Here is an 18,406-nt window from a genome sequence, read left to right on the forward strand (position 1 = left end):
CCTGGTGTTTCAGAAGTAATACTAGTTAGTAATCAGAGTAGCTCTGTGAGGAGCCAGACCAGCCATTTTATCCGTCAGCCTGTCCTCCCTGACCTCTGAGGTGTGTGCACACCCTCCTTTTAGCTCAGAGGCAACGGAGGCTCACAAAGGCCAAGTGTCAGAGCTGGGATTCGAAGCCCAGTCCTGGTGTTTTCTCGGCACACTGCACCGTGCCTCTGCTATTCACGTCGCTGACTGACTCCCATTTTCTGGCTCCTCTTTCCTTATGAAGCGGGGTGCAGGCAGATTCAAGACCTGGAGATCTCCTCCGTGGAGGTGGATCCCTGTGGCGATGCCCAGGCCGCGGCGGAAGGAGCAGTGCTCGGCCTCTATGAGTACGATAACCTGAAGCAGAAGAAAAAGGTGGCCATATCGGCGCAGCTGCATGGAAGGTGAGGGAACGAGCCACGATTGGGGTTCATTCTTGGTGTTCTGACAGCCGGGCCTCCTGGACATGAGCTGCCTGCCTTTCAGTGTCAGGCACTGCGGCACGGCCTGTCTGCCATCTCCGCCGTCACCTTGGCCATTCTAAGAGTATGGTGCCTGTCCCCACGTTCTGCTCCTGGCTTTCGTCATGTACGTGTCCCCCCATTACTCCCTGGGCCCTCCATGCTTGCTGATTACTAGGAAACCACACCAGGTTGGCTCCCCAAAGAGGAGGGAACAAGAGACCAGGTCCCAGCGGGTTTCAGCCCAGACAGTTCCCATTTCACCAGCACCTGCTGGCACTGTGCTCACCACCGGAGCTACACAGATGAAGGGATGCCGTCCTGGCCCTTGTGGTCTCCCGGAAAAACTCACCTCTCAGCAGATTATTGAGAACCTACCACCTTCCAGCTCTGTTCTGGGTTTTGGAGAACAAGGTCCCTGCTGTCAGGAACGGACCATGTGAGCCCTTCAGATGGTGCCGTGGAGTGGGGATCTTGGCACAGCCTGGTGGCTGGCAGCTATGCCGTCGTGGTTAAGAGTACGGGTTCTGCGACCCATCAGCGTGGCTCCCTCACTTACTGGCTGGCCCCTCAGTTCCGGCCCAGAGTCTCCCGGTGCTCCGTTTTCACTTGCTGAGTGGCCTCGTAATTCCGATTTCATAGGGCTCATGACGCTCGATCGAAAGGCACAGCTGGCGAGTAAACCAAACGATGAGCTCTTGGCCCAGCCTTGCTGCTCACATGCATTCCTACTGTGCACAGGAAGAGCTGGGGTCGAAACATGGCCACCTCTTCTCTCTGTTAAAGCTGATTCTTGCCCTCTGGTGGGTTGGCGTTCAGAGCCCTTCCCAGGCAAAAATTAGGCAGAAAGGCCTCCAGTTCCCCATCGGCATTGAGCCGTACGTCCTCTACAGTTAGCACTCAGAGCGGCGTCACTCCTGATGCAGAGAAGGGGGTCAGAATGGCCTTGCTGTGGAAACCTCTGTCATCAACTTGAGTGGTGGATCAGGGCCTCCAGACCCATCAGTCCAACCCCTTTTTTTATGCTGATGAGGATTCTGGGGTGACATGCTCCCCTGGATCTCCCAGCTCGCACAGTGGGGGCCATGTTTTCTAGCTCTTTGCACCCCCCCGTCGGCCACCCTGGGTCAGATCCCGGACAGTGAACCCAGTCCCCCAGGCTTCCTGTTTTTACAAGCTGTGACATGTCAGTGTCTCCAGAGGTTGTCTGACAGTGACCCTGTACTTCCTTCTGCCAGCGGTGACCTGGAGGCCTGGCAGAAAGGGGTCCTCTTTGCTTCCGGGCAGAACCTGGCACGCCAGTTGATGGAGACTCCTGCCAATGAGATGACACCAACCAAATTTGCCGAAATCATCGAGAAGAATCTCAAAAGTGCTAGTAGTAAGACAGAAGTCCACATCAGGTAATTCAGGGTGATGTCTCAGACTCACGGGAAGCTACAGCCAGGAGGAGCAGGGGTGCAGAGACCCCCTTGGGAAACCACAGGGAGCAAAGGGCAGCCAGCCAGAACCGGGGAGGGACAGGAGGGCCTAGTCTAACCCATTAAACTAGACACTGCGCCAGACCCACTCGGGTGTAGGCGTGTACAAACCAAGGAAGTACAGTGCTTCCAGGAGGGCAGCCCTTTCATAAAACATCCAGGGCTGAGTTTGTGAGTAAAAATCCCCACATGATACATGTAGACTTGCTTCTTTTGAAGTGGTTTTTTTATTGCCATACCTCCCTTTTTTATTTATTTTATTTTTTTAGTATATTTTTATTGATTTCAGAGCGGAAGAAAGAAGGAGAGATAGAAACATCAATGATGAGAGAGAATCATTGATTGGCTGCCTCCTGCATGCCCCACACTGGGGATTGAGCCCACAACCTGGGCATGTGCCCTGACTGGGAATCGAACCCTGACCTCCTAGTTCATAGGTCAACGCTCAACCATGGAGTCACACTCGCTGGGCCATTTTTTATTCTTTTCCCTCTGAAATTCGGTGACCACCTCTCCATAATGCAGTCCTACTTTAATAGTTACAACGAGTAGATAAGCAGTCAAGAGGAGCATTCCTTGGATATGGCTGCTGCTGGTTGTCCTGAAGGGAGTGTAGGGTTTCTCCCGGCCTAGTTACAGTGGATAGAAGGCAGTACAGAGCCCTTTTGTACCCCAGCCCAGAAGAATAGCGATGCGGCCTCTGCAGTCTGATTGGCACACAGGACTGTTCCCATTCTGTTACCACTGTTGGTCCTGTGCTTGTGAAGTAATAAGTAATTAGTTTCTCTACTGCAATCAGACATCTGGAACTGGGATTGAAATCTGAGAAATAGTGTGACAACATGGAAAAGACTGGATTCCAGCAACTGTAAAAACTCAAAGAAAGGATATATTTATATAAACAGAAACAGCAAAGCATAGCTTCGCTGTGTTTGTTGTTGTTGTTGATTGTTTTTGTCTTTTTTTAGAAAGACCAAAAAGTAAAGCAATGGACCCCTAACTGCCTTTAAGTACCCTTTATGGTCTCAGCCTTATCTGTACACTAAAACTTTAAAAATATATGAGTAGGTTGGGGGGGGGGGCAAGTAATTATTTATTGACTATGCATTATTATCTGACATTGTATTATGTACCAGGGATGAATTCTTGTAGTAATTCTGTAGCTGATCTTTTGAGGGAGGTGTAATTGACCTAATTTTATAGATGAGGAAACAGACTCAAACAAGTAATTTGCCCAAAAATGAGAGCAACTAGAACATGTTAATCGAAGCACTGATGTATGCATATTTTAACAGCTTGTACATTAGACTTTGTTAAACATGGATGAGCTTTTTCTGAGTTATTTTGAAATAGAGACAACAAAGTATATTTACCTTTTCCCCTTTCTATCCTGTAGACCCAAGTCTTGGATTGAGGAACAGGAAATGGGATCATTCCTAAGTGTGGCCAAAGGGTCCGATGAGCCTCCAGTCTTCCTGGAAATTCACTACAAAGGCAGCCCCAATGCAAGTGACGCGCCTCTGGTGTTTGTTGGGAAGGGAATTACCTTCGATAGGTAGGTCTTCACGGTATCTGTGCTTTGTGTTTTGGTGAATGCTTTTCATGCACTTGTATTATTTGATGTATGGTTGGTTCGCTTCCAGAGCATAGTGTTTGGTCATCTCGTATATGTTCACTTTGTTTTTTTGTTTTTTATTTTTATTTTTTTCATATATGTTCACTTTGAATGTGTTAAGTTGCCATTTATAAAATGTTTACTGTGTATCAGAGACTGTGAGGCATTTTACATAGATTAGCCCTGACCTGACCCCTAGGAAGTCGGCACTGCGGACCTTCTACAGGTAAGAAATGTGCTTATTGGTCATTGGTGTGTCTTTAGTGCAGTGTCTGTCAAATCTTTTGCTCTTCTTAGAAACGTTTTTTAATAAGTGTATTCTAGATGCAAGTTCTTTTTCAGATATATACATATTGAAAATACAGTTTTCCTATTCTGAGGCATGCCTATTCGTTTTCTCAGTGGCACCTTTCAAAGAGCAGTTTTAAATTTTGATGAAGTGTAATTTATCCATTTTCAGTTTTATCCATTTTCACTTTCAGTTTTATCCATTTTCAGTTATAGTTCCTGTTTCTTTTTACATTCAAGAAATGATTGCCAAAGTCTGTGTGTGTTTTTCTGTAAGCCTTATGGTTTTGGCTTTTAGGCTATGGTCCATTTTGATTTTTTGTGTATGGTGTGAATGCATTGAGGCTGTTTTCCCCCTTTTTTCTTTCTACATGGATATTCATTTGTTTTAACACCATTTGTTGAAAAGACTATCATTTCCCCATTGAACTCTGCCAGTACCATTTTGAATCAATTGACCATATAATGGTTGGTCTATCTCTGTTCTGTGTCCTTCCATCAGGACCTTGTGACCAAGTATCTTGATTAATGCTGCCCTGTCCTGAGTCTAGTAATCGAGTCCTCCAGCTTTGCGCAGCTATTTCAAAATGACGCTGGCTGTGTCCTTGGCAATTTGCATATCAGTTTTAGAATCTACCATTTTTTTATACACATCTGCTGGGATTTTGATTGAGATAGACTTTTTATAGAATAAAAAGTTGGTAGTTGTATGGGTAATGAAATGAGAGGATAAGACTGAGATAAGGAGACCTGAGTATGTCGGGCCATGACACACATCTGAATGACAGACAGTGGTAGCCTCAACTAGGATGCATGCAGTAGAAAAGAAGTGGGTGCATTCCAGAGAGATCTAGAAGATGAGCAAAGATAACTGCTGCTCTTTGGTTACTTTTATTTTTTCATTTTTAAAAAATATTTTTTTATTGATTTCAGAGAGGAAAGGAGAGGGAGAGAGATAGAAACATCAATGATGAGAGAGAATCATTGATTGGCTGCCTCTTGCACACCCACTACTGGGGATGCAATTGAGCCTGCAATTGAGCCTGCAATCCTGCAATCCTGCAATCCTGGGCTGGGAATCGAACCATGACCTCCTGGTTCTCATAGGTTGATGCTCAACTACTGAGCCACACTGGCCGGGCTGACTGGTTACTTTAGAATGAGAGTCCTACACATAGAGATTGTAATTCCCAGAACCGAAATGGCCTTGAGAAAAAAGTGGCGTGTAGGTAGGACACCTGATGAACCAGCGTGCTCCCTTTGCCCCCAGGGGGCTATTCCTGGACTTCTTGGACCAAGAATGTGTTTCTTATTCTGAGTCAGTAGGTGATTATTAATTCTAGGTGTAAGCGACAGCCTTCTAACTGTCGAGTGCTTCTGCGGTGAGTGAGAATTAGGACCTGGTTTGTTACGAAAGAGACCTCCGTGCAGGGGGCAGACCATCCAGAGTCACCAGGGCAAGTCGGCAGCAGATCCCAGAACTCGAAGTCGAAACCCCAACTCTGTCCAGCGTGCAAAAAAGCAAGTGCTTCCTGAGTTTGTGCATCCGAAGCAGAAAGTCACTGGTTAATTATAGAGGCCTATTGGGGAGTGGTTTCGGTTTCTTGCTGATTGAAACCCTTGTCAACTCTCATGTGTGAGCGCTGTCCTCAAGGCTTTGGTCAGCACCTTCCTTTGCTGGTCCTGGTTCCAGTTGCATTTTGCCATTAGCAGGACCTAGCACCTTGGGGTGTTGGAGGGAATTGTTCTCCCCGTCCTTCTGTGGGGTAAGATCCTCCCAGTCTTCTACGAGCTTGTCGGCTCTCCTTAATAGTTGGTGACTTTCAGGACAAGTGAGTTGATTTGAGTCATAAAATTTGCTGAAGAGACAAATCTATGTGGGGCCAGGAGTTAACGAGCCAATACCGGGGTGGAATTTGAGTTGCGTTGATGACACGACGTAGTGTTTTAGGGGCGCCATTTAAATTTAATTCAAATAGAAACAAAATGAGCCAAGACCCCCGTCTGTAGTTTTATAAAGATTGCAATATCATCCTTGAAAATGTTGCAGTCATTCAGATTCTCGATTAGAAATTTGAATTTCTCTGCCAGGTAGATGGCGCCTTTGTGTGGTGGCTAACCCTCAGTGTGTGTACTCTTTTTTAAGACAGTGGCCCTCTTCTCTGTGTTAACATCGCACGTTGTCCTTTCCCCCCATAGTGGCGGCATCTCCATCAAGCCTTCTGCAAATATGGACCTCATGAGGGCTGACATGGGAGGGGCTGCCACCATCTGCTCAGCCATCGTGTCCGCTGCCAAGCTCAGTCTGCCCATTAACCTCATTGGTGAGTGTCCTGGAAACCAGTTCAGTGGTAGAACTGAGATAACACACATGGTTTCCTCTCAGCTGAACAGATCAAGAAACGGTTTTGAAATAGCTTTTCATCAAGCAGAAGCTATTTAGCTGGAATAAGTCTTTCTTGCCTGGACTGATTGAGTTAACTGTACTTCGCAATCATGGGCTGTAGCTGAATAGATTTGTTTTACTTCTGCAAAAAGTGGTGAGCAGTCAGGGGCACATCAAGTCAAGTTTGTGGTTTCCTCCAGCAGAAAGTTCCCAGTAATTCAGGGTGGAAGGACATGGATGGATCATTTAGTGATTACAGCATAGGGTTGTGGGCGATTAAAATGCCACAACACACAGAAAATGCTTGAAACTGAAAAAGGGCGCTGTACACACAGCTCTTCGTGCAATACACGATGCCAGAATCAATGCTGGGAGTCTGCCGTGTTTCAGAGAAGTGGGGAGGAGGGGAGACCTGCCCAGTGTATCACCTCCTTACCACGGAAATTAGAATGGGATCCAGGTCTGTCTGACATTCCCCAGCCCCCTTTAATATCACAGTCCCCTTTTTTTGCTAAAGTGTAAGTAGCAGACATCCTGACTTATCACCCCTGAATACTTCAGCGTGTGCTCTTAAAAAGGACATTCTAGGTAATGACAATATCATTATTATTTCTAAAGATTGATACAGTAACCTAATTCAAATTTCCCAGTTGTCTAAAAAATGTTCGTTGTGTGTGTGTGTGTGTGTGTGTGTGTGTGTGTGTGTGTGTGTATACACAGACCTATTTATTTTTTGAAAACTAGGAGCTAGAGAAGGCTCACACATTGCCTGTGATTGCCATGTTTCTTTAATTTTCTTTAATCTAGAACCCTAACCTGCCCTTTTCCCTCTCATGACATTGGTGGTTTTGAAGGGTCCAGGTTCCAGGATTTGGATTAATTTGGTTGTTTCATGATAGAATCAGGGTAGGTGATGTGTTCTGTGGCTGATGCGTATGTCACTTGGGTCATGGGTGATGCTACATTTGATCACTTGGTTAAGGAGATATGACCTCCTTAGAAGCCTGCAAGTTAGAGTAGATCAGAGTCCTTTTCATGGATTTTTCTAAAGATGTAATTTACCTGCAAACACATCAGAGTAAAGTAATGGGTGTAGATGAATGACAAAATTTAACAGTGGCATGGCATGCCTCCGATGGCCCGCCAGGGCACCTCTCCTGTGGGTGGCATATTTGGACCCAGCACATTCCATGTTCCTTCATTTGTTTTTTTCCCAATAGGTTTGGCCCCTCTTTGTGAAAACATGCCGAGTGGTAAGGCCAACAAGCCTGGAGATGTCGTCAGAGCCAGGAATGGAAAGACCATTCAGGTTTGTAAATGGAAGACACAGCCCTCCCCATGCTGGCGTTCCTAAGGGAGCCCCCAGTCGCCTCACAAACACACTGTGAACGGGTGCAGAGTGCAGGCTCCATGCAGGGGGGTGGTGTATTCGTTTCAAGAGGCTTTTCCTGCAAAGTCAAAAGTATTTCTTTATGGGAATTCTAAGAATGTTTTCCTACCTTATTCCTTCTACATCCTGTCAACTATACACACAGAATACCGTGAATTTGCAGTGAGCCCCTCAGAGCACAGCAGAGCAGTGAAAGTACAGCTGTTTTTTTTAATGCACCTGTGCCACGATCAACTCTCTCCATGTAGGTGTGCGTGGGGAGCGGGGAGGACACTGTCCTGAGTCACGGGCACTGCACTTCTGGGCACATGGGTGTACACACGCTGCCCATAACCATCGGGCCTCTTTGAAAGAAGGGAACCAGTGTATGTAAAGTTGTTGAAGCAGCAGAGTTCTCGGGTTTGGAGGTTCAGGCTGCCACCTCGCTGTCATTTTCTTAAACTCTTCAGCTTATTTGTTTTCGGAAATCCTGAAATCTTTACCCCTTCTGTTAGAAACTTGTTGATATAACGGACCAGATACTTTCTATTGATTTCAGCTTCCAGAGTCATCAGCTCTGGTACAGGGGCTATTAACTTAGATTTGCTCTTCAGATTAATCATGTGCCTTATTCTAACTGAGGTAGAAGCATGTGTTTGAAGCCCGGTGAAAAACATCGCACCAGCGCTTTCTCACTTTGGAGTTGAGCGTCCAGTTCTGATATCCGTGCTTGTGCTAACACTCCTTCACCTCCCTCTGCAGGTGGATAACACCGATGCCGAGGGGAGGCTCATCCTGGCCGACGCGCTCTGTTACGCGCACACCTTCAACCCGAAGTTAATCATCAATGCCGCCACCCTCACAGGTCAGACAGCCTGCTCGCCCTGCCTTTGTGTGGGGAAAGTCTGTGTAGGCGCAGAGCACACGCTGTGCTCAGGGCAGGGTTTACTGAAGTTTGCGTTCAGGGATCTTTCACCATTTGTGTGGCAGTTACAAACTGCTTTGAACCTGCCAGACTGTAGCTTTAAAACAAGAACTAACAAGTGGGTCAGATCAGCCCTTCCAGAGTGAGATCTAAAAACAGTATTGAGAGACGTTTTGTCACGACGACCATTTGATACAGATGAAAAGATAAATCCCATAATCAATAGTTTTTTGAAATTAATCATGATGTGTCTGATGGCACTGAGCTCTCTGAACTTTTTGTACTAGACGTTATACAGAAATAAAAACATTGTGAGGGGGGCAGTAACAAGATCCTCATTTAACGGAGGCAGGGCCATGTGTTGTGAAGCAGGTTGGCTTTAAGGCCAACCCAGGGTGACTCCCAGCTGTGCCCCTTACGAGGCCGGCAGCCTTGGGCAAGTGACTTGACCCCTTGAGCATCAGTACCTTAGGGCACATTCGTTTGCCCAGTTGTGAAGGATCAATACCTGAGGGCACATTTGTTTGCAGAGTTGTGAAGACTGGAGGGAGCTTTGGGCAGGCCCCTTTAAGATAGCACCCGCACAGTGGGTAAGTTCCTGAGAAGCTGACCGCGGGCCTGGCCTTGTTGCAGAAACCCTGTTCATACTCGTTCATCCAACAGTTCCCTTTCTGGGGATTCATTCTGTCTGTGCCTCTTTGAAGATTAAAATTCAGAACATTTTTCATCCTTTGTTCTTATTCTTCCCCTGGTCAGGTGAGCCTGCACTTTAGCAGAGCTCTTTGCCCTCTGTGTGGGTCTGGCAGTGTGCACAGATGTACTGCTGAGTCCTTTCTAAAGCTGGCATCATATTATGTAACTTCCTAGTCTTTGTTTCCCTGTTCAGTTCAGCCAACGCTTCAAGCTGAATGATGGAGGTGCTGGGGTGGGTGTTTGGGAGCCATGATGAGGTGGGTGGTAACACATCTTTCTGTAAGTGAGGAATCACAGCCCCCTTTCTTTCCCAGCCTGAGGGTTTAAGAAGCTTTGAAATTGAAAGTTGGCCCCAGGTAACTAAGGGCAACCTAATGGGTGAGCCCTCAGACCTCCTTGGCCATTGCCTTGGCTGAGGCTGTGTATGATTCACTTCAGTGCCCCAAGTACTCACTGAGTTCCTTATAAGTTTGAACTGGGGTTAAAGGGGAGAATGGGAAACAGTTTCCAACCCCAAGTTCATGGCAGAAGGAAGTACATAGTCTTTAGAGAGAGCGAATCTGATTTTAAAACTTGCTCTCTTCTTAATAGCATGCAACTTTGGACAGTTACTTCATCTGTAGAAGAGGTATAATAGCCCCTTGTTCATAGAGGGGTTTCTGAAGTATATCTAAAATCTTTAGAGCCCTGGTCCCAGTTGGATCATCCTATATATTAAAGAGCTAATACGTTAATTAGACCGAACAGCAGAACAACTGTGCGGATGACATTCTGGATGAAGCCGGGGCTGCAAGGGCCGAGCCCCTTGCACAAATTTCGTGCATCAGGCCTCTAGTATTAAATATCAAGTTATCATTTTCTATTCCTTTAAGAAAACATATCATGTTCTTGTTTGAGGTTCGTGCTTATCTTTCTCTGAGACAATTAAACACTGATGCAAAACTTTTGGGGTGGATAGGAATGTTTTGAGGACAAATGTAGAAGTATGGAAAAACCACTGACTTTAAAACTAAAGTATTAATGAGTGTGTGTACCCCAAGTCACATAGGCAGGGATTAGCCCACACCTGTCATAGTAACTGGTATACAGCGGGTACATATTTAACTGTTAGTGGCTGGGGTTAGAGTGGGTCAGAGCAGATGCGAGTGGCAGTCAGCAGATCCTCTGACAGCTGAAGTTGCAGGTGACCAGCATAAGCAGCTGAGTTAAAAGGAGCGTGGGAGCCTGTGCAGCTGAGGATTTGAAGGGCTGGGAGGTCAGGCACCTTGTCTGAGAAGCACTGGGGTCTGATGGAGGAGGCATCACCGAGTGGAAGGAAGCGCATACCAGCAGCCAAGAGCCCTCATGGGTGGGGGCTCATGGGGGCAGCAGCGGTGAGTGGGATGGAGAAGAGCACATTTTGGCTGGGGGGTGCGGCGGGTGACCCATGAGGCCGACGTGCTGATAGGTGCCAGACCCAGGCTGGCCTTGGCGTGTTGCAGGGTTCTGTCCTGAGCCAGTGCAGTAGGAAGTACTGAAGAGTATTAAGCATGGAGACAGTAAGATCATGTTTGTACATGAAAGGGACCCTCCCCGCAGTGTCAGAGATGATTGGAGAAGGGCCATTGGGCTACTGAGTGGTGTGTAGTCGACTTCTGTGGTTGTGTAAATGTGTGTTTTAAAGATGAATATTACAGTATCTACGATTGGCTTCAAAATCTGTTGGGTATGGGCTGTAGATGAAACAAGTCTGCTATGAGTTGATCGTGTTGATGCTAAATAATGGGTGCCTGTGTGTTCATTATGGTATTCTTTTTACTTTGTGTATATTTGAAATTTTCTACAAGTTTTGTTAAAAGACTATTATAATCTAGAGGTATATGATGGTAGCAGTCGTGGTGGAGGGAAGTGAACATAGGTTTGAGAGAATTGGGAGGGAAAGGGTAACAAACCTGAGAGAACAAATGACCCAAACAGACCCAAGTTGCCAAATGTCCTGCAGAAGGCACAGGGGTGTCAGCACTGAAGGGCTGCTCCCTTCCCTGGAAAGAGACGGTTTAATCACTGTGGTGCTGTGTGTGGTCAGTGACATTAACCACATTCACAAAATGAAATGATGGCTCTAAACTTTTTTTCTGAAATCAGCCAATAGGACATAGCATTGTTGGAGAAGAAAACAAAGATGAAACAAATGAATATGATAAAATAACAGACTTTTTTAAAAAAAGGCATCAAACTCTTGTAGCAGATACTTACTGAGATGTGATTTGAAATACTGAAAAATTAGAGATACCTCACTACCCAATAATAAGTAAATATTGGTATTTCTACTCAGTGGACTTTTGAAATCATTAAAACTACTTTCAAACATCCTATATAATAAAAGGCCAATAAGCAAATCAACCAAATGGCCAAATGGTCACTATGATGCGCACTGACCACTAGGGGCATATGCTCAATGCAGGAGCTGCCCCCTGGTGGTCAGTGCACTCCTGCAGGGGGCGCACCGCTCAGCCAGAAGCCCAGAGCCGGGCTCACGGCTGGCGAGCACAGCGGCGGTGGTGGGAGCCTCTACCGCCTCTGCTGCAGGCGGGCGGTAAGAAACGAGGGGTCCTGGACTGCAAAGCCCCGGACTGCGAGAGCAAAGTCTGATTGCCAGCTTAGCCGGCAGGCGGACATCCCCCGAGGGGTCCTGGACTGTGAGAGGGCACAGGCCACGCTGAGGGACCCTCTTCTTGCTCCCCGCCCCCCCATGCATGAATTTTGTGCACCGGGCTTCTAGTTTGTTTATAAAAGAGGAATGAATCTTTAAAGCATAAAAGGAAGAACATGTATTTGGACATATACAGTGTGGTCTTAATTATGGTTTTCTTTGTTTAGAAAAAATCTGAAAGGAAATATTAAAAAATGTGATGGTTATCCCTGAGATGGGGTTATTGGTGATATTTAATATTACTTCTTTTGCATTTTTCTCTAATAATTGAAGGTGAATTGTGGCTTGAGAAATGGAAAGCTATATAGTGTAAGGATTTCCTAAGGTTTTCTATTTTTGGAAATGAGGGGGACATTTAATAGGGTTAGAGCTAAAGTTTTGGTGGGAGTAGCAGAGAGACCCATCGTGTGTGGAGAGACGGAACATTGACCCAGAGTATGTGCCTTGCAGGTGCCATGGACATAGCTTTGGGCTCCGGCGCCACTGGGGTCTTTACCAATTCATCCTGGCTGTGGAACCAACTGTTTGAGGTAGGAATACACAGAGACCTAAATTGTGGAGATGGTTATGCTAGCCTAAGAATGATAAAGTTCTTCACTGTGTTAGAGTGATTTTTATGCTGTAGATTTTCCTTTGAATCGAAAATGCAATAAATTTGATTCATTGTGCTTTGCGTTTTCTATAAATGTCTCAAAATAATGGGTATGATACCACCCTCATCCTCTCCTCCAGTAGCCTCACAGTGATGTGACAGTGTCTCCCAAAATACCATGGCCATAGCGTCTCTGAGGTAGAAAAGGTAATGAGGGCAGCTTTGTAAAGGAAGTGGCCTTTAATGAATGAGCGTCATGGGCAAAGTAGGCAAGCATATAAACAGGACTCGCCTGGCCCATGGGTAGGGGTGATAAGGATGCCTCCGGCTGTGCCTCCTCTGCGCCCTCCTCCAGCCTCCTCCAGCAGCTGTCTCCTGTCATCGCCACCCCTTTCACTCACTGCCATCAGCTTTCCCCCGCCAGCCCCACTCTGTTAGCCTCGCTGAGACTGTCTAGAGGCCGCATGTAACCCTGACCTTTTGGTGACACCCCATCTTGGCTTCTGTCATCATCTCTGGTCCCTTTCTTCACTGACTTCTTTGCCAGTGTTTTCCTTTGTCTACCCCTTTGGTGGGTGTTCGGTCACGGGCCACCCGCCCTTCCTACTGTCCACGGGCCGCACTGGAAGCTCATCTATTCCGGGCTTCAGCTCACCCCTCCGATGGTTAGTCCCATCTTGCTCCTGAACTCCAGGCCCTGCATCCACTTGGCTACCAGGCAGCTCCATGTGGCACCTCCTTCTTTCAACAAGTAACTGTGCCAGGAGGGAGCAAATACAAAATGTCCCTGACTACATTCTTGATGTTGGTTTAAGGTCCCAAACTTCTTTTCACCCTGAACTGCTTCCTTTTCATCTTTGTCTTCTCCCCATTTGTGAATCCCCACCCCTCCTCCGTGATACCAGCTCAGTTGTCCCCTCCCAGGCTGGGCCGTGGGCCTACCCTCTAGCCTTCCCTGCATCCAGTGTCTCTATCTTAGCACCCACGACACTGTCGGGTTTTTAAAAATATGGAGGCAACTTTGAAAAGAATCAAAGTGGTATGTGCAACATTATTTAAATAACTGAGACCCTTAATATTAGTTTGATGATATTAGCAAATGCCGGACAAATTTGTGGGATTGTTTTATAACATACTTGTTTCTTCCTATTATTCTTAAGTAAATGTTTTAATTAATAATAACATGATTGTGGAACCTGCTATGTAGCTTGATGCTCTAGAGCAGTGGTTCTCAACCTTCTGGCCCTTTAAATACAGTTCCTCATGTTGTGACCCAACCATAAAATTACTTTCGTTGCTACTTCATAACTGTAATGGTGCTACTGTTATGAATCGTAATGTAAATATCTGATATGCAGGATGGTCTTAGGCGACCCCTGTGAAAGGGTCGTTCGACCGCTAAAGGGGTCGCGACCCACAGGTTGAGAACCACTGTTCTAGAGTAATAGGTCAGAACAGCTCTTTTCTTCCTGCATTGAACATCCCACATTCAGAGCCACGTTTACCTAATCCCTGACGTCATCCACTCTGCCAACTTGTGCCTGTTCCCTCTGTAGGCCAGTGTTGAAACAGGGGACCGTGTCTGGAGGATGCCTCTCTATGAACATTATACAAGACAGGTTGTAGACTGCCAGCTTGCGGATGTGAATAACATTGGAAAATACAGGTATGTAAATGAGCTATAAAAGTGCATTTTCCCAGCCAGCATTGGTTGCCAGAGTGACCATTTTCAATTGTAGTTCTGTTCACAAAAGGCTTAACTGTCCAGTTTTCTTTTGAAGTAGTGCTCATAAGCACTAATTTATAATGTCTTTAATTTTAAGGCATTTCCCAATTGGTTCTCAAAATTTTGCATATTTTCAAATCTAAAGGTCATTTTTGACAAATGGTAAGGGAAAGATTTGGATACAATAGGAATTCATTACCTTGGGACAAGGGATATGGAACTTATCCTTTACTGCTTAAAGCTATGTCTAAAGCCCTGGCCAACGTGGCTCAGTTGGTTGGAGTGTCATCCTTGCACCAAAAGGTTGCAAGTTAGATTCCTGGTCAGGGCACATGCCTAGCTTCAGGTTTGGCCCTCATTTGGGGCACATACGAGAGGCACCCAGTCGGTGTTTATCACTTCAATGTTTCCCTCTCTCTGTCGCTCTCTCTCCCTGCCTCTCTCTAAAATCTATAAACATATCCTCAGGTGAGGATTTAAAAAAATTAAATCTATGTTTGAAGTAAGTATCTGGAAGTGATTTCTGGGTTAACTTCTTAATAGGTCTCATAAGCTTGACTTTTGCTCTCTGGTCATAGACTCTCCTTAGCAAGAATGGAGGATCTTAACAAAATGTTCTGTGCACGTGCAGATGAGGTAACAACCATCTCTGTCTTTCCAGATCCGCAGGAGCATGCACAGCTGCAGCGTTCCTGAAAGAATTTGTGACTCATCCGAAGTGGGCGCATTTAGACATAGCAGGTGTGATGACCAACAAAGATGAGATCTCGTACCTGAGGAAAGGCATGACCGGGAGGCCCACGAGGACCCTGATCGAGTTCTTGGTTCGGTTCAGTCAAGGCAGTGCTTAGAGCAGATACCTTAAAACTCCTTCATTCCATCTCAAGTGGGCAGTTGAGCTTCAAAATATTTTGCAATGAATGAAAATCTTTTAAAGGAAAAAAGGATGGTGTTTAAAAATGTAGAACAAAATGAAATTTCTATGCCTTGATTTGTTTTCTCATTTTTATGCAGAGATTTTAAAATGTAAAGCAAATATCCTGCTTGGAAAACATTTTTAAGATATCCTATATATGATGATTGAATTTTTAAAAAAACAATCACTTTTCAGAGTATATGTTTTTAATTAAGGAGCAAAATTGTATTTCAGATTTGTGATGCCAGGAACATGAGTTACTATGAAATTGTCAGAAACAATAAATCCAGCTTTTTGCGCTCCTTGGTGTGGCTCTGGTATTTCCTGATGTATTACTACTATAAACCCAGTGACGACTATAACAGAACCCATCTCTTTGGCTTTGTTATGTGAACTAAGTGAGTTGAGGCGCAGGGATAAAGGTGTTATCTCAATGTTAATCCTCACTTTAGGGCACTCAGTGTGAGCTTATCAGTTTATGATGAGGTACCATCATCCCCATATAACAGATGAGGAGAACGAGGCACTGAGAGTGAACATCCCGTCTGTCAGATTTTGAAGACAGCTCTCCTGTTTTATTTTGGCAGGGGGTGAATCAAATCCCCATGACTAGGATGTGTGCCTTTTTTTTTTAAGACTTTGAGACATTTGTCAGGAAAAGCTGTTTATGGAGTTACAGTCCTTGGGTTACATCGGACTCGACGTACATTGTTTTGTGGTTACGTCGCCATCTCCCATTTATTTATTTAAAAAAAAAGTTCCATCATTTTGACGTATATACATATGCACTTTATGCTTATTGTTATTCATTTACCACAAGATCAGGAATTGTTATCTTTCTGCTTTATGTTTTTTATTATTTATTTACCACAAGTAAAGGTCAGGAATTGTTATCTGTGCTCCATGAGTGACGAAGGTGCTTATGTAGGTGGATTCCGACTTACGGCGAAAATCCCCGTTACATCGTGCCGTAGGAACAGATCTCTGATGTAACCCGAGGACCTACTGTATTTTTAATATTTTAAAAACTTGACATCTAAGATGAAGTTGTGTCTAAACTGGTTTACAGACAGGGAAAGGAAACGGCCATGCATATTCATGCTGTTAGAGTTAAAACCAGGCAGTAAAGTCTCCTTCCACGTATCCCTGTCCAGAAAGGTGAAACTGAAAGGTGGGACTATCAGCTTGTGAAAAGAAACTAAAGTCATTTAGATTCCTTCTGGGTGACTGAGAGGCCAGGCAGGGATATGATGGAAGGCTTTCTGTCAAAGGCCTTTTAGAAGTAAAAGAACAATGGAACCCCTGTGTTTACTCGAGTGTGAGATACAGAAGGCTAGGCACAGCCCTGGGTTCATGTGCTTATCTAATCTGGTTGATGCCCATGCATCCAGCTGCCAGGCATTTCACAGACCCTTGGCTGGTCCTCAGAGCCACGACCGGAGGCAGGTGGTATCTGAGTCGGTTTCAGTGAGGACTGGCTGGGCGTGGCTGTGGGGAGCAGCAAGCCCAAAGCAGCAGCGGGTTAGAACCATAGTGTTCAAAGGCGGCTGGGACAAGGCTGCATGAAGATGAGGACGGGAGGGGGTGGGGGTGGGGGATGAACATATTTTAAGGAGCTTTCACTCAAGTCCCACATAACATGCTCAGATCATCAACCAGAGTAAGTCACGTTACGCCAGGGATTTGGGGAGATGACTAGCTAGCTGCTGAAGGGAAAAGAGGACAAGGGTCTGGCAACTAACAGCCTGTGACACCACTGCGGAGACGAGGAAACTAAATCTAGTGAATTGCTCATGTTTGTGAACCAGAACGTAGGAAAAAAGGTTAGAACCCAGATCAGTGGATCTGCAAAGCCCAGTACCTGAAACCACACCCCATCACTTGGTATGTCGGTTAGCAGTGGGCTGGCCACTTCCTTGGCCCTTTCTCTACTGCCCACCATACTCTTGAACCTTGGGGTGGCTACTCCCGTCACTGAGGAAATGTTGGCCTAAACCAGTGACGGCGAACCTATGACACACGTGTCAGAGGTGACACACGAACTCATTTTTTTTGGTTGATTTTTCTTTGCTAAATGGCATTTAAATATATAAAATAAATATCAAAAATATAAGTCCCTTGGGTGTGGAGAGGGCAGAGTGCCTGAAGAATGGCTTCTCTGTATACAACACATCCAACAGCAACTTGGGCTTACTCCTCACGGGTGGCAGAATACTATGGCCTCCTGTGACATTACGCCCTATACATAAAAGCAAGACCAAAGAAAAGAAAAAATATATATATATAAGTCTTTGTTTTACTATGGTTGCAAATATCAAAAAATTTCTATATGTGACACGGCACCAGAGTTAAGTTAGGGTTTTTTAAAATGCTCTCACGCCGAGCGCAAAAGGTTCACCATCACTGGCCTAAACCCTGATACTGTACAAATCACACTAGTCTCTCTGTGTGTGGACTAGCAGTTTACTCTCAGATTACTGCCTGATTACTCCTGCCTCCATTTGCTTACCTCTGCTTCTATACTGGGGAGAGGTTATTATTTTTTTTTGAGAGGTTATTTTTAAACAAATTACATCATGTCACTTGTCTTTTCTCACTGGTAATCTATGCAACTCCCTACACACATTATCTCTTCTCAGTAATCTTTCCAAGGTAGTGTTCTCCCGTTTTTTTACACGAGGAAACGTGTTTTCAACAAAATCCAAATATGCTCCATTCTGGGGTGAATCCAAGAGAGGTACCACTAACCACTGAGGCAACTTACTCATGGTTAGGTAAACAATGGGTACAGTCTTTTCAGCCAGATGTTCAAGGATTTGCAAAAAAGTAAAATGCTGCCACTCCTATCACTAATTCATTTTTGGTTCTGGAAAATATTTATACTCTAATTAAAATAATATTTATGTTCCCCAGCTGGTGTGGTTCAGTGGTTGAGTAATTGACCTCTGAACCAAGAGATCAAGGTTCGATTCCCATTCAGGGCACATGCCCGGGTTGTGGGCTCGATCCCCAGTAAGGGGCATGCAGGAGGCAGCCAATCAATGATTCTCTCTCGTCACTGATATTTCTATCTCTCTCTCTCCCTTCCTCTCTGAAATCAGTAAAAATATATTTTTAAAAATATTTATGTTAATACATAATGCTTTTAAATAAAATTTTTAATTCTTAGTTTTAATAGGTAAATATTTTACCAATTCTCAATTTGAATAGGTAAATATTGGCCGACATCATCCAT

General features: G+C 45.2%; 1 protein-coding gene across 1 annotated transcript in view; it reads left to right on the plus strand.

The window, feature by feature from the left end:
* Window positions 1-15,476, plus strand: part of LAP3 (leucine aminopeptidase 3) — an 18,780-nt gene extending 3,304 nt beyond the window's left edge. Inside the window, exons 4-12 of the mRNA XM_015571858.1 lie at window positions 272-431; window positions 1,727-1,891; window positions 3,366-3,524; window positions 6,072-6,196; window positions 7,479-7,567; window positions 8,390-8,492; window positions 12,388-12,467; window positions 14,086-14,195; window positions 14,917-15,476. Of these exons, the coding sequence (XP_015427344.1) occupies window positions 272-431; window positions 1,727-1,891; window positions 3,366-3,524; window positions 6,072-6,196; window positions 7,479-7,567; window positions 8,390-8,492; window positions 12,388-12,467; window positions 14,086-14,195; window positions 14,917-15,106 (1,181 nt within the window). The 3' untranslated portion in view covers window positions 15,107-15,476. The remainder of the gene's footprint in view (window positions 1-271; window positions 432-1,726; window positions 1,892-3,365; window positions 3,525-6,071; window positions 6,197-7,478; window positions 7,568-8,389; window positions 8,493-12,387; window positions 12,468-14,085; window positions 14,196-14,916) is intronic.
* The last annotated feature ends 2,930 nt before the right edge of the window (window positions 15,477-18,406 follow it).

This window comes from Myotis davidii, unplaced genomic scaffold (assembly GCF_000327345.1).
Source record: "Myotis davidii unplaced genomic scaffold, ASM32734v1 scaffold204, whole genome shotgun sequence".
In the NCBI taxonomy this organism is placed as follows: Eukaryota; Metazoa; Chordata; class Mammalia; order Chiroptera; family Vespertilionidae; genus Myotis; species Myotis davidii.